Genomic DNA, 14,672 nt, shown 5'->3' on the forward strand with positions numbered 1-14,672 from the left:
CCAATATTCACACACACCTGAGGCACCAGGAGACTCCCACAACCGAACAGACCCCCATTTACTATCAGCAGGAAGACCCCTCCCCTCCCCTCAGCGGCGCATCTTTATTGGACTTGGGAGGGGAAGCGGAGCCCTGGATACTGTCAAGAATTTAATCAAAACAATGAAAGCGGTTCTCTGTTTAATGAACGTCAAGTGGACAATGCACGCTTTGGTCTAAGCTAACCAGTGTTTTATTTCTGTTCCCCCACCCCACCACCACCCCTTGTCCCCGCCCGCCCCAGCATAAATCCCTGCAAGATTCGGATTTGCTGTGCAATTATCTTAATTTGTCCAGCAGCTTTATGCTAATATCCTCTCCACAATAGCCAGTCGTTCGCGTGCTTTTCAATCTCCTGGTCAAAAAGGGAGATGAAAGTAAATCGTGTCAACAGCGACGGGCCCAGCCAAAACAACCAGGAGACACACTCCCTACACCATTCAATTATTCAGCACCACCACAACAAAAAAAAAGACACATCTCCACATCTTTTATGCACCATTCCTCCCTCCCGCTGTATTTTCTTTCCTCTTTACAGCAGCCGTTCGCTGAGTGGATGAGAGCATTGAGTCCAGGAGCAAAATAAGCGCCGTTGAGGCGAACCATCTCCACCTTGATTTGGGGATTTAAAAAAAATATAACGTGTAGAGGGGACGCCTCTTCAGAATTCTGATAGAAAACTCAAAGCTGTCGCGGATTCAGAGACCCCCACCCCACCCCACCCCTGACAGAAACGTCAACATTTAAAGAAACAGCGGATGTTGTAAAATCAGAAACAAAAACAGAAATTGCTGGGAAAGCTCAGCGGGTCCGACAACACGCTGTGTGTTTCTGATTCAACTTTTCCTTCACGTGTGGCAAGAGTCGTCGGGTGGAGAGGAGGCGCGGGGAGGGGGTGGGGGGGGGGGGAGTATTCCTGCGATTTTTCAGAATAAAATCCTGTCGCAACAACAACTAATCTGAGGAAATCTAACAGTGAGAGATGGGGGGGAACAATCACAGCTGATGATGAATGTGGCAGTCTTCCAGAAAGGTTAAACATTAACCTTCTCACACAGATACACAACGAGAGGAAACTTGGTGAATTATGTTTATGAGTGATACCGAGAGTGAGTTGAGCCGCGGGTGGACATAAAGGCGGCTCCCGTTGTTTTGGGCTCGTGTTGAAATGGCCTGGGGGTTAACTTCATTCACAAGAGCCCCGGGCGGGCTCAGGGTGGGAGAAGGCTATGGATAAGAAGCTTTCTTTTTGTGTGTGAGTGAGTGTGCTGCTGCTGTCCTCCCTCCCTGGGTTCCCGCAGCAGTGTCTCCCCGCTGCTGCTGATGGACGGCTCCAGTTGGCAGTTCTCCGGTTGCCAGCGGACACTCACAAAGAGCGGACGCGTGTCGGGGCCGAGAGGGGAGGAGCTGGGCGTGTGGCAGCCGCCCCCAGGGAGAGAGGAACACACACACACATCCAAACCGAGCAACCCATACCCATAGACAGGCTCACAGCTGCTCAGTCCCTTATCCACCGCGGCCCGTCACAGAGAGAATATTCACCTGACCGAGGGCAGGATATGTACGTGTGAGAGATGAGAATGTATGTGGGGTGATGTCTGAGTCTGTGTGAGGCTGGTGTTAATGTGTGAGGGTAGTGTTGGTGGGGGTAATGTCTGTGTCTGTGTGAGGCTGGTGTTAATGTGTGAGGGTAGTGTTGGTGGGGGTAATGTCTGTGTCTGTGTGAGGCTGGTGTTAATGTGTGAGGGTAGTGTTGGTGGGGGTAATGTCTGTGTGTGAGGTCAGTATGTGTGTGAAGATAATGTGTGTGGGGTTAATGTCTGTCTGTGTGGGGCTGGTATTAATGTGTGAGGGTAGTGTTGGTGGGGGTAATCTCTGTGTGTGAGGCTGGTATTAATGTGTGAGGGTAGTGTTGGTGGGGGTAATGTCTGTGTGTGAGGCTGGTGTTAATGTGTGAGGGTAGTGTTGGTGGGGGTAATGTCTGTGTGAGGTCAATGTGGGTATGAGTGAGAGAAGATAGTGTTTGTGTGTGGGTATGGGGAAATGTTTGTGGGAGGCGGGGTTGAGTGTGTGTGTGTGTGTGATTGTGGAGTAATGTTCAAAAGTGTGTGAGGATTAACTGCGGTTTTGGGGATAATGTTTGTGTGTGAGAGCAGTGTGTGTCTGTGTAGGGGAGTGAGGAGAGATTGTAGGCTCCGTTGGGAACACTCTCAAACAGCAATAATCCTTCTTGGGTTGGGGTGGGGGAGAGAAAGGGAGGGAGAGTGAGAAAATCTTATCATTCACCCGGAATTATGACGACTGTAATTTAAATCGAGCTTCTGGTCATAACAATGGAAGTTTAAATGTTCCTAACAGATAAATAACAGGCATAAGGAAGGTACAAACTCTTCAACTGCCGCTTTCCAGAAGACTCAAAAATCTCGGCTTTATCTTCTCCCCCCCAACCCCCAAACACAGGTTTCCCTTTAACCTGCGAGTTTTAGGATGTCCTTTCCCTGCCCCTTACACTGCCTCAACTCCAAATCTGTTGACAAGCGAGAGGCACAGAAAAGTCTCTTTAGAATGGAACCGCGTGTGCGGAATCAGATATTGGGAATCATCGTTCCTAAATAAAAGACACATCTAGAGTGGAGCCATGCAAAAATAAAATTACCCTTTAAACGGGGACTGGAGAAATGTTTCACAGTGGAATACTGGCCTTGTTCAATGATTTCTTTGAGGAGCAAATACGTTGGGTCGACTGTATCATGAAGGGTTCCGGATTCTCATCAGATATGTGTGGGGCCGCCTTCGGCCCTTCGAATGTGATGTGGGGCTCGGAGAGAATAATTTCTACTCATGTTGTGTGTCTTGGGGTCCTGTGACTGTATGTCTGTGTGAATTGATGTCTGTATGTTTCGCCGTCCATGAGTCACGTTTCCGTCTGTTGTGTCTCTGAGTCTGTGTGCCCAGTCTCTTTGCGAGTCTCTGTCTGCCCGTGTCAGTCTGAGTCTTTGTGTCACTCAATCTGTGTCTTGCGTCTCTCTGAGTCTGTCTCCGTGTGTGTGTGTGTGTCTGAGACTCTTTGAGTCTTTGTATCTCTCTGAGGCTCTGTGTGCCTGAATCTGAGTCTGTGTCTCTGAGCCTGTGTCTTTGAGTCTGTGCATCTCTCTCAGTCGATGTGGCTCTCTGTCTCTGTGTGTCTCCCTCTCTATGAGTGTCACTGGTGCAGCAAGAGGTTCAACTGCCGCACACCGGTGCAGCTGTGAGCCTGTTTGTGTCTCTGTGTGTGTGTCTCTCTCTCTCTATTTGAGTCTCTGTGTGTGTGTCTCTCTGACTGAGTCTGTGTGTGTCTCTCTCTCTGTCTCTCTATTTGAGTCTCTGTGTGTGTGTCTCTCTATTTGAGTCTCTGTGTGTCTCTCTCTCTGACTGAGTCTGTGTCTACATCTTCTCTCTGCATCTCTGTCTCCCTCCCAACACAACACAGCACACCTCCGTCTCTGCACATCAAATCTGCTTACTGATAGTGGAAAAACTGGGTATGGGGAAGGGCGATGGGGGTGGGGGGGGAGACAGAGAGAGAGGGAGAGAGAGGGAGACAGACTCGGCCTTCCATTGGCTGGGCTCCAGCTTTCCGCGCTTGTGATTGGCCGAGGGAGGCCACTCGGCCAGCGGTGGTGGAAGGAGGGGGTGGGGGTGAGGAGACTAGGAGCGGCCCCGGCCTTAAAGGGAGCGGGGGAGCGAGGGCAGGGGGAGACAGAGAGACACAGAGAGGGAGAGGGAGAGAGGCGGCGGCGGCGGCGGGGGCAGGAGGCTGGCGAGATGCCATTCACTCACCGGGCACCAGCCTCCAGATAGACACCAGGAGAGGCTGTTTATACCCGACCCTGGCACTCACCCGCTTCGTTTATTTATTTATTAATTTATTTATTTTTAAGGAAAACAAGTGCCTTCGACTGTATTTATTATTTTTCTTATTCCTGGGTCCACCCACCCACACCCTCCCAAAGATGCCCAGAGGATTCCTGGTGAAGAGAAGCAGGAAATCGACCCCGGTCTCTTACCGAATCCGCTCCGAAGATGCAGCCCCGGGACTGGAGACTTTCCCAGCTCCGGTCTCCGGTTGCCCCCGGGGTTTGTCGAGCGGGCTCCCGGCCGTGCCCCGGGAGCTGGAGCAGGAGCGGGAGCAGCCGCCGCTGCCTCTCCCGCAGCCGCCGGTGGCGCGGCCGGTGAGCCGGGAGCACGGCCCCCGCTTCCTGAGCCTGGCGTCGCCGGCGGGAGCCGAGTCTTTCCCGCAGCCGCCGGCCGCCCCGCCGTTCGCCGGCGCCTTGGACCGGGCGCTGCTGCTGCTGGCGCCGGCGGACGGTAAAGCGGCTCAGCGCCTTCCCCACCATCACCCCCCCCACCACCACCACCACAACAACAACAACTGCAGCAGCGGCGGAGGGGGTAGCGCCGCCCCGCAGCACAGGCAGAGCGTCAAAGCGGCCGCCCCCAAGAAAGCCAAAGCCATCAGGAAACTCAACTTCGAGGATGAGGTGACCACTTCCCCGGTGCTGGGCTTGAAGATTAAGGAGGGGCCGGTGGAGGTCAAGCCGAGGTCGGGTGCAGGAGGAGGAGGGGGTGCAGCAGGAGGAGGTGGAGGAGGAGGGAAACCCCTCGGGGAGTTTATCTGCCAGCTCTGCAAGGAGGAGTACATGGACCCCTTCTCCTTGGCGCAACACAAGTGCTCCCGCATCGTGCGGGTGGAGTACCGCTGCCCGGAGTGCGACAAGGTCTTCAGCTGCCCGGCCAACCTGGCATCACACCGGCGCTGGCATAAACCCCGGGCCCAGATCCCCGCCACCTCCAGCCCCAAGGGGGAACCCGGCAAAGCCAGCCCCGGGGAGGCAGCCGCCAAGGAGCCCGGTGACCGGGACACCCCGAGCCCCGGCTCCGCTCCCTCCGAGTCCGGTTCCGAGGACGGTCTCTATGAGTGTCACCGGTGCAGCAAGAGGTTCCGGCGCCAGGCTTACCTGCGGAAGCACCTGCTCTCCCACCCAGGGGACCCCTACCCCCCGTTCCCCGGCGGAGGGGTGGGCGAAGCGGCCGACAAGAAGCTCCCGGCGCCCGGCCAGCTCCCCAAGGCGGGCTCCGAGTACCACCCGTGCCAACTGTGCGGCGAGACCTTCCCCAGCAAGGCGAGCCAGGAACGTCACCTCCGCCTGCACACCTCCGAGGTGTTCCCTTGCAAGTACTGCCCGGCCACTTTCTACAGCTCTCCTGGACTCACCAGACACATCAATAAATGCCACCCGTCAGAAAATAGGCAAGTTATCCTTCTCCAAATGCCAGTGCGCCCTGCCTGTTAGAAAAGGAAGAGAGAGAGAGAGAGAGACGGGGGGTGACAAACCGTGCCTTTCCTAGTTGCTACTTAGCCACATCCTGAGAGAGAGAGAGAGAGGAAGAGAATAAAAATCAAATCAACTTCGCTGTTGTTTTTTTTAAACGCTAACACCTTTCCGTGTACTGTACCTTCATCTCACAAACTGCACCTTTCACTCAAAACAATAACAGCTTTAATGTAGCTTTGTGATACACTGGACACTTGGAGATTTTCAGTTGTCTTGAACAAAGCAGTAATTAGAACATTCCTTTAGATTAGCCACAAATGCCTTGGATTACTGATCCGAATGTTTCACCACAATGATGTAAATGCCTTAATTTTTCGAAGCTTTCCACGTTTTACCTTCAATGGGTTTGTTGCATATAATTTTACTGTCTGGATATATGTATTGATTGCTAAATGAATACATTTTTATAATTTATTCGTTTTATTTATTTATTAAAAGAAGTTATTGTGATAATATTGCATTATTTCGTTATCTATTTTGATGTTGTGTCTGTTTGGTTCAGTAGCTTATGACGTTCCATTTTTCCCATATTTCAAACCGATCTTGATTTTGTAAACACACATGAAATTTTTTTGGATCACTTTAAACACCATCGTTTCTGCTCCCCTCCCATCACCCACTCGTGTGAAGCTGTCGACTGCTCTTAAATTAAATGCAATCCCTTTTTCTACACAACTTATTTTCTTAACTGTTAGCTTTTATATCGTGGTTCCAAATGTATGTTCCCGACTGTGTTTGTTACTGGATATTTACATATATTAAAATACGTCTAAATTATCTGTGGCCTTCGTGTTCATCGTTTATTCCCGGTTACAAATAGTTTCAGTTACACGGGGGGGGGGAGAAAGGGGAAGGGGGGTACAGGTGTTCTCTAACCACTGGATATCTGCGCATTCCTTTCCGGGAATATGTTTGGTTCCTACCTCTGATTAGGTTTGTTTGGCGCTATTCCATTTATTTCCACAGAAGTACGTATTATTTTGAGAGAAAATACCACTTTCTTTAAACTAAAAGTTGTAAAACAGTTTACAATGTAAAATGTGAATGTTAGGTATTTATCGTAGTAACCTGCCACACACGGCTACGGATCTGGAATCCGGTCTGAGAGACAACTATAGCGTTAGCATCACAGAGGGAGCTAAGGTTTAACTGCATCATTCTGACACAACAGGTTAAAGTGAACCGACTCTCTGCAGAAATACTTTCATCTCGAGAAGTCACAAACGCGAGGGACTTACCCAAGGCACAACATCTGCTTTACTTTCAAAATGGTCTGGCAGAACCGGCGGCGAGAGAAACAGAAGCTGTTCCTCTCCACAAAGGAAAGATACAGGTTCGATTCGAAACTTAAACTCCGATTCTGTCTCCACAGATGCTGCCAGACCCACTGAGTGTGCGGTAATTCTTGAAACGCTCTTGCCAGAATGAAAGTCACTTGTCAGATTCGCCAATATTCTGAAGAATCTTTCTTCACCAGATTAATTCCGTTTACAAATACAATTAAACATTTGAGGGTAAGGTTTTTAGAACGAGTAAATCAGTAAAACAGACTGAGGACATTTTTAAAACGATCAGAATCGAGGGCGTGTGGGTTGATGCCCTTGTGAGGAACATTGATGTGGTGGTTTAAGGACGCACATTTAGAAGCGGAAAAATTACGTTTCTTAGCAAGGCTTGGTTCAAATCCGGTATAAATATGTCCTCACCTTGACTGATTCAGCTTCGGATACAGCTGGGCTCACACTAAAGTGTTATTTACAATCTTTATTCGTAAAGTACAACAAAGAAAAAGTAGTTTAATATCGCTGACAATTGTTTAAACAGTCCCTAAACACGTCATTGATTTAATAATGATTTATTCATACGACCGCGCCATCCCAATTTCAATCGCTTTCTGATTGCAGTTATTTGTTTACAATGTGGAGCGTGTAGGCCGCGTTCAGAGCATCTCCGGGGAAGATATACATCGACGCCTAAAAGCGTTTACTCGCTGGGACCAGGAAATAATAGGATTAGGCAGGCCAACCCCGGAAGAAGATATTGTAAAATGAATGATCTTTCTAAAACAAAAGTATGAAATCTGCAAGTTCTTAAACATCATGTCAAAATTTATTTTAAAAGAAAAAGATTTGAAATTCTGAAATAAAAAAATACGGGAATTGCTGGAGAAACCCAGCAGATCTTGCAGCATCTGTGGAGAGAGAAAACAGAATTAACATATCGACCCCAATGACCCTTCTTCAGAAATGCTGAGTTCATCTGCAGAGAGAGGTGATTGAGGACGTTAACATCATCCGGTCTTTGTTCAACGCTGTGACATGGAGCCGCTGCACGGATCAGTTGACTATAAAGTTCTGTGAGACCAAATAATATTTACAAGCGCCCAAAAATATTTACAATAAAAGCTACGCAAATATAGCACCTTTGGCATCTTGGGTTTGCTTATGACGCTTTGTGCCTGCCTTGTAGGATTCCTGACCCAATTGCTTTGGTTTTGCCACTTAGCGAACGTTCTCCATTAACTGGGTCGGGGATTTCCTCTTGGTTGCTTAGAAGCGCATTTTCACGGATAACTGATGGGCACAGGGTGGTCGGTCAGGGAAGGACGATGAACACCTTGCATTTCTGACGCTGGGTTCTAAACTATTTTGATGATCTTCGAAAGGATTTTAGTGACCCGGGGATTCTGGAATATTCTGAAGACGCCGTGAACTTATTTTGGTACATCTAATGACGGTTAAATGGCCAGAGGCCATGTACATAGAATTTAGCGCATAGGAATACAACTGATACAACCAGACAAATCTAATTTGATTTTCTTTTCGAAATGAACCCACAGGTCTCAAGTTACTGTGCAAAGGGTGTTTGGACTAAATAATAGTCGGTCGGAAAGAAGTATCAGTAACTTGCTAAAAAAAAGATTTGAGTCAAACTGTTTTGACTTTAGATTTACAAACCTGGCTGCGGCCTACAGTCACTGCGGTGATACATTTAGTTTCCTGAATGACAATTTAACTATTGCAGACCTTAAACTTGCTGCCGTTTTGAAGAGTTGCGAAAACAAAGGATTTTTAAAAATATGGGTAAGAATGAGGAATATTAAAGAAGGATTCCTTTCAGGCCAGTGGCATTATAAGGAAAATTCATGGGTGAAGTTTATTAAATGGTGGTCACGCTAGAAAGAAAGCGGATTTTCCCCATAGGTTTGCAACGACATCCTAACCCCCTCCCCCTTCTCCCCACAACCCCACCTTGTTCATGCCTTTAATGATGAGAGAACATCTTCCCAATGGGAAAGGGAGTCTATCACTGCGCTGTTGCAGTTTTCCATGTGGGAACAACTCTCATTCCTCTTTCACTGGGGATACATCCCAAGAAATGATGAATTTTTACACACACACATACACACAGGCGTTACCCTTTATTTTCAATACATGTAAATGGCAGTCTAAAGAAAATAGTTTTAAAAAATGTTGGTGCCCGCCCACCCCCATCTTGTCCATAGTTGCCGTGAAGATCAATGCGAGTAATTTGCAATATGACCACTCGAGTCAGTTCTCTTTGATTTGCATCCTGGCTCCTAATGTCGACAATAAACTGCATTTTAACTGAAAACAATCTATGAACCGAGCAAAATCCTAATCTGCAGATCCTGCTGCAAATATGCATTATCCTTCAACAGGTGGACATTTCCTCGGGCCCAGTAAAAGACAGATTTCAATCATTTAGCACACTCGCTGCATTTAGGATTTCACAAAACAGATGAGAAATGACGCTGGGCAGAGCAGGCATCATTTCAGGGACAATGCGAGTGTCCTGCACAGCTTCGGGTCAAAGTAGTATAAAGGTAAAAACAATGACTGCAGATGCTGGAAACTAGATTCTGGATTAGAGTGGTGCTGGAAAAGCACAGCAGTTCAGGCAGCATCCGAGGATCAGGAGAATCGACGTCGATTTCCCTGCTCCTCGGATGCTGCCTGAACTGCTGTGCTTTTCCAGCACTACTCTAATCCAGAATCAAAGTAGTATAAAGACATGAGCATCTTTCAGTGTCCCATGAAACAGGAGCGGGAAGGAGATAGTTGCAGTAACGTATAGGACCATCAAAATATTGACTCAAGGGGCAAGTCAAATGGAAGCTAATCATTCACACACACAGCGTCTCTCCCGACTCTCCCCGTTCGACCATGTTTCATTGCTTATGGGGCTAATTGAGTTGGTTGGTTATTAGTTTCCCCGATTTGATTTAATAATCCCATCATTTTGAGTTTATTTTGCAACAAAAAGAACTATTTTAACATAATCACGGTAGCGATGTCCAGTATATGGTTAAACACAGGCAATCCCTTTTACTCGACTTTTATGAGCAGAAATCAAGTTAGAACTCATTTTCAAACACAAGATTGAAATCACCAAAGAGCTATTCATTTTTAAATCGATCACTGCTCGCATGGATGTTTAGCTTGTGGGATATGGTGTATCTTTCTCGATGTCAGTCAAATAAATCAAAGTCCCATTTGTCTTTAACGATTACCTTTGAAGATGAACAGCGACCGGGACATTTGGGAGCGGTGATCATATTTAATTACATCACGCCTGTTGCGTTCGGTATTCTTTCAGTCACCCATTTAACCACGTCCTTCGTACATTTTATTGTCCTTATTTTTGAACGCGATATTCAATTCACAGGTCAAAGTGACTGCACTTCAACCTGATTTCCCAAATTTCATTCCAGTTCCCATTCGATTTGCAAAGTAATTCTCCGTGAAATAGAATGAGAATTATACAATTCATAGATTCTGTAATTCCCATTCTATTTCATTGATAATTATTTTCCAATTGATAACATACTGCCTCTCTCTTTCCATCAAGTATGGGGGTGGGGGGGGTGGTGGTTCACCCTCGTTCCGGGGCAGAGTCACGGGAATTGCTCCGTGGTTCTCCCCAGTCGCATGAGATCGCAGTGTCATGTCCTGATCAGCTTGTTAAAAATTGTCCGACACGCGGTCCATTGGGAATACACTTTAAAACAGGAAAGGTGAGGTAATTCCCGATATTCCCAAGTGTATTCCCAATGGACCGCGTGTTGGACAACTTTTAACAAACTGGTCCTCATCCCCAAAGGTTATGCGTCTTTGGAGTCAGCTATTCTCCCAGTTAGATTAGATTACTTACAGTGTGGAAACAGGCCCTTCGGCCCAACAACTCCGCACCGACCCACCGAAGAGCAATCCACCCAGACCATTCCCCTACATTTACCCCTTCACCTTACACTACGGGCAATTTAGCGCGGTCTATTCTCCTAACCTGCACATTTTTTGAACTGTGGGAGGAAACAGCAAGTTGGTCAACCTGAAGTTGGAGAGCTAGGGCGGTTAGTTTGGGGGCTTTAAACACCTCAGGGGGGGGGAAAAAAGTGTTTTACCAAACAAAGGTCACTTCTCGGGGAATGACCCTGGCAGAGTGCCCCAGGTTGGAATATTTGAGCAGCTTGCTGCATTATCTCGATTGAACGTTATGAACAGCTGCAGGTGGCTGCCTTGTTTACACAAACACTGAGTTTGCTGGAGAAACTCAGCAGGTCTGGCAGCCTTCTTGCAGAAAGTAGAGTTAATGTTTCGAGTTGACTTCGCTCTTGGTAGGGAGAACACTTTCACGCCTCAGTTTGCATCTATTTTACACTTTAACCCTCTCCCCGCCATTAACAATCCCTTTGTTTTTCTGCATTGCCCTTTTCTGCTTCTGTCATATATATATATTTATATATAATTAGCAACACTTTTCAGTTCTGAAGAAGTCATCTCAGACTCGAAACGTTAATTCTGTTTCTCTCTCCATGGATGCTGCCAGACCTGCTCAGCTTGTCTGAGTTTTATTTCAGATTTCCAGCATCCACAGTATTTTGCTTTTATTCGACATTTACCAGGAAGCCGTTCTCAGCTCTAATTATATATTAATAGACCCAAGTCCTGGGGAAAAATCAGGTACAGATACAACAAGGCTGATCCTTGGGATCAACAGATTTAGGAGCAAAACCACCAAATTCGTGACCTAATAAACTAAATCACTACAAAAAAACCCAAAGAAATGCTGGGAAACAGAAATTGCTGGAAAAACTCAGCGGGTCTGGGGAGAGAAAGCAGAGTTAACGTTTCTGGTCGGGTGATCCTTTCCTCAGAACTCAAAACTTCAGCTGGACTTTTTCAGAAATGTTTCGGTTTCTAATTTACGGCAGCAGCTGTTCTTTCGGGGTTTATTTTAAACCACATTTCTCATTTGTTTACCTGGTCTTAGATTGTTAGCTGAAAATGTGTTGCTGGGAAAGCGGTGCAGGTCAGGCAGCATCCAAGGAGCAGGAGAATCGACAGGAATGCCATTCCTGAAGAAGGGCTCATGCCCGAAACGTCGATTCTCCTGCTCCTCGGATGCTGCCTGACCTGCTGCGCTTTTCCAGCAACACATTTTCAGCTCTGATCTCCAGCATCTGCAGTCCTCACTTTCTCCTCAGATTGTTACCCTCTTTTTGGGGAAGTCTTTTTTTAAAAATAGAAACTGCCTTGTGGTTGAAGTTGCATTGAAGGAATTAGAAACGAGGCTACTGGGATAGTGATAAATAAGCCGTTAAAACAGACAGTAAAAAGAACCAGGGCGCTTTCTCAGGCCAGCATAATACAGAGTACACATTAAACCAATACATTTACAAAACAAAAACACCCAGAACTTCTTTATTTCACGGAGCGGCCAATGGAACAGTCTCCGGGTGGATTAGGGCAATGTACACCTGGAAGTCAAGTTTAGAATTAGTACAAACGGGTTTCAGCTCAAAGTGACCCTGCAATGAAGAGCAATGAGACTCCCTGGCCACGATGCTCTCACTCAATTTGACAGCAGCAGATCCAAAAGTGTCGCCAATAAAAGGCTGTGTAACACGCTGGGGGTTGGACGCCTTCTGGAAACACTGTGAATCCCGCTTGCCTTCAAGTAAATGGGCACAAGGAACAAATGCATGTTTAAAAAAAAATGTCGGGAGCAAGTGTACGGTTAAAAAAAACACAGGCAGGAGCTCAGTAAAGGAGACAGCTGCAGCATCAAGTGGATTGGTTTAAGATCCAGCGAGGGAGGGATGGAATAGATCTGCTGAAGCTCCCACTTTTCTGTATTTTGTTATCTTACGTTTCCAGAAACGGCTTCGTGAATTTACAATATTCTCACTTCAACAGGTATTTCTGTGCTCATTAAAGTTACAGACTCAGAGCTGGGCTAAGGCTAGTGGAGGAGGGGGTTGGTCAGAGATCCTGTCAGCTCTCCCCTTGAGTTGCTGTGTTAACGCTCGGGTATCCAGGGAGAAGGAGCTATCTGCCGGCACCACGGAGGGCCGTCGAGAGCGAGCCCGGACAATATTCTTTCAGTTTTAATAAGTTTCCGTTCACTTTCTATCAATTTCCGTTAACCATGGGGTTGTGCCGTGTGTTACCATTCTGCCTTTTAACCATTTGAGGGTTTTTGTTTTAAGGTAAAAGCCACTCTGCCCATCTGTCGCTTCGCTCAGGGTAATGTTGAATCGTAAACATTCAAAATGCCTGCCAAAGACCATCAGAGCTTTGTCGCAGACGGGACTATTTTTAAATGTCAGCGCAGTGACAGCGCTTCCTAACTCGTCTTGCAATTTCCATCATCCCCATTTGTAACTTTGGGAAAATGAGAATGTCGGTGCCGGGGCAGCTTAACAAAGACAAGTTAAAATTTTATCGGAAATAACATTATAGCCATAAAGCAGGAAGAGCCAAGAGACAGCAAGATGCAATAAAAATTAGAACGTTATTATTTATACATTACTCTTGCGGTTTTTAAATATATAAAAGATGTCTGGAATTTAAACTTAATATATTTTTCCTGGTAAAGTTCTTCCTTTGCAGTTTCTAGGGAAACCGCATCAGTAAACTACAGCATTAATAACAAATCAGGGATAAGTGATGTTCATGTGAAAGCAATGATTGGGACCCGAAAACGGTAGCAGAATTCTTCCGGTCCAATAGCCTAATGGGCTCAGTCACAGCTCGGCACTCTTCGGCAGCGCTGGCCTGAACAGGAGTTGTGCCGTCCTTGGGTCTTCATGAGCTTCTCGTCTCGCTAGTACCAACTCTGTCCCAGGACCTAGTCAGGATGCACACTGGGGAGGCAAGTTGCAGGTGACCAGCCCACACGAGGGACCGTGAATACTTTCTATTTTTTGTGTTACCGCCCAATTGCCCCAGCATTAACTAAATGGCAACTGTGTATTCAGAAGGATTTTTTTTTAAGCCATGGATACACGGCAGATTTTGACTTGCTTTCAGAGGCTCAGCGCCGTTATTTAAAACAATACAAACCTGCACCGAATACTCCACATTGAAGACCGACAGAATGGCTTGGCACTTAAGACTTTCTCTTACAACGAGTCCCGCAAATTAGTCACACCATTAATTGAAATGATGGCAGGCATGGTAGCTTTGATTACATTTTAAATTAAATATAAAATTAAATATATTTTTAGTGTTGCACTAAATTTAATGGATGTATGTATGTATCTTTTTGCAAGCTGATCATCACTTATTTCATTAAACTGATAACTTCTCTCAGGATTGATAAAGTCAGTAATTTCCTGGCTATATTTCAATAACACCACAAATTGTGACGGGGGAAGGCGGCATGGTTTACATCAGAAGTTTCATCCTTTCAAAATAATTGATATACCTCTGGTCAGAGTGAGCCAATTTTCATTTATCAATGTACTTCAAGTAAACCTCTTCCCTGACTAAAAGGTAAATGTAGATTTCTTCTGGTTACACTTTGCACAATTCCAAGTCTCACACCATCTTCATTTAGCAAATGCTCCTTCATTGTTGCTGGCTTGAAACCTCAGAGGGTCCTAACTTACAACACTGCAGGTGTATTTAAATCACACGGGCTATCAGTGATTCAGGACGGAGCTCACCACCAATGTATCTCTCTTTGCTGAGCAGACATGGAACAACTAGGAACTGCCTCCACTTGGGATCATCAGGCCACATACACAAGCAATTTCTATAAAATGCCTCCATGGCACAGTGTAACAAATGGACTGTACATTGCCCAACCATCATCTTCACTGAGCATTTAGGGATAAACAATAAATACTCATTGCGTGAGCGACAGCTACCTCCAATGAACAAATAAATGGTGCATACTTACACTGCTTTAGTGAAAATAAAGATTTTCTAAAAAATGCAGCTCAGAAC

At 46.4% G+C, this 14,672-nt stretch overlaps 1 protein-coding gene across 1 annotated transcript; it reads left to right on the plus strand.

Annotated features, from left to right (window-relative positions):
- The first annotated feature begins 3,785 nt into the window (after positions 1-3,785).
- On the plus strand, positions 3,786-6,194 carry LOC140483270 (insulinoma-associated protein 1b-like). The gene has a single exon (XM_072581411.1). The coding sequence runs from the start codon at positions 4,033-4,035 to the stop codon at positions 5,371-5,373; it is 1,341 nt and encodes a 446-aa protein (XP_072437512.1). The 5' UTR covers positions 3,786-4,032; the 3' UTR covers positions 5,374-6,194.
- Positions 6,195-14,672: the final 8,478 nt, after the last annotated feature.

Source organism: Chiloscyllium punctatum, chromosome 11, assembly GCF_047496795.1.
Source record: "Chiloscyllium punctatum isolate Juve2018m chromosome 11, sChiPun1.3, whole genome shotgun sequence".
Lineage (NCBI taxonomy): Eukaryota > Metazoa > Chordata > Chondrichthyes > Orectolobiformes > Hemiscylliidae > Chiloscyllium > Chiloscyllium punctatum.

Bases quoted from the DNA above. Each gene is read 5' to 3' on its own strand.
- LOC140483270 (XM_072581411.1), top strand. From the start codon at position 4,033: ATGCCCAGAGGATTCCTGGTGAAGAGAAGCAGGAAATCGACCCCGGTC.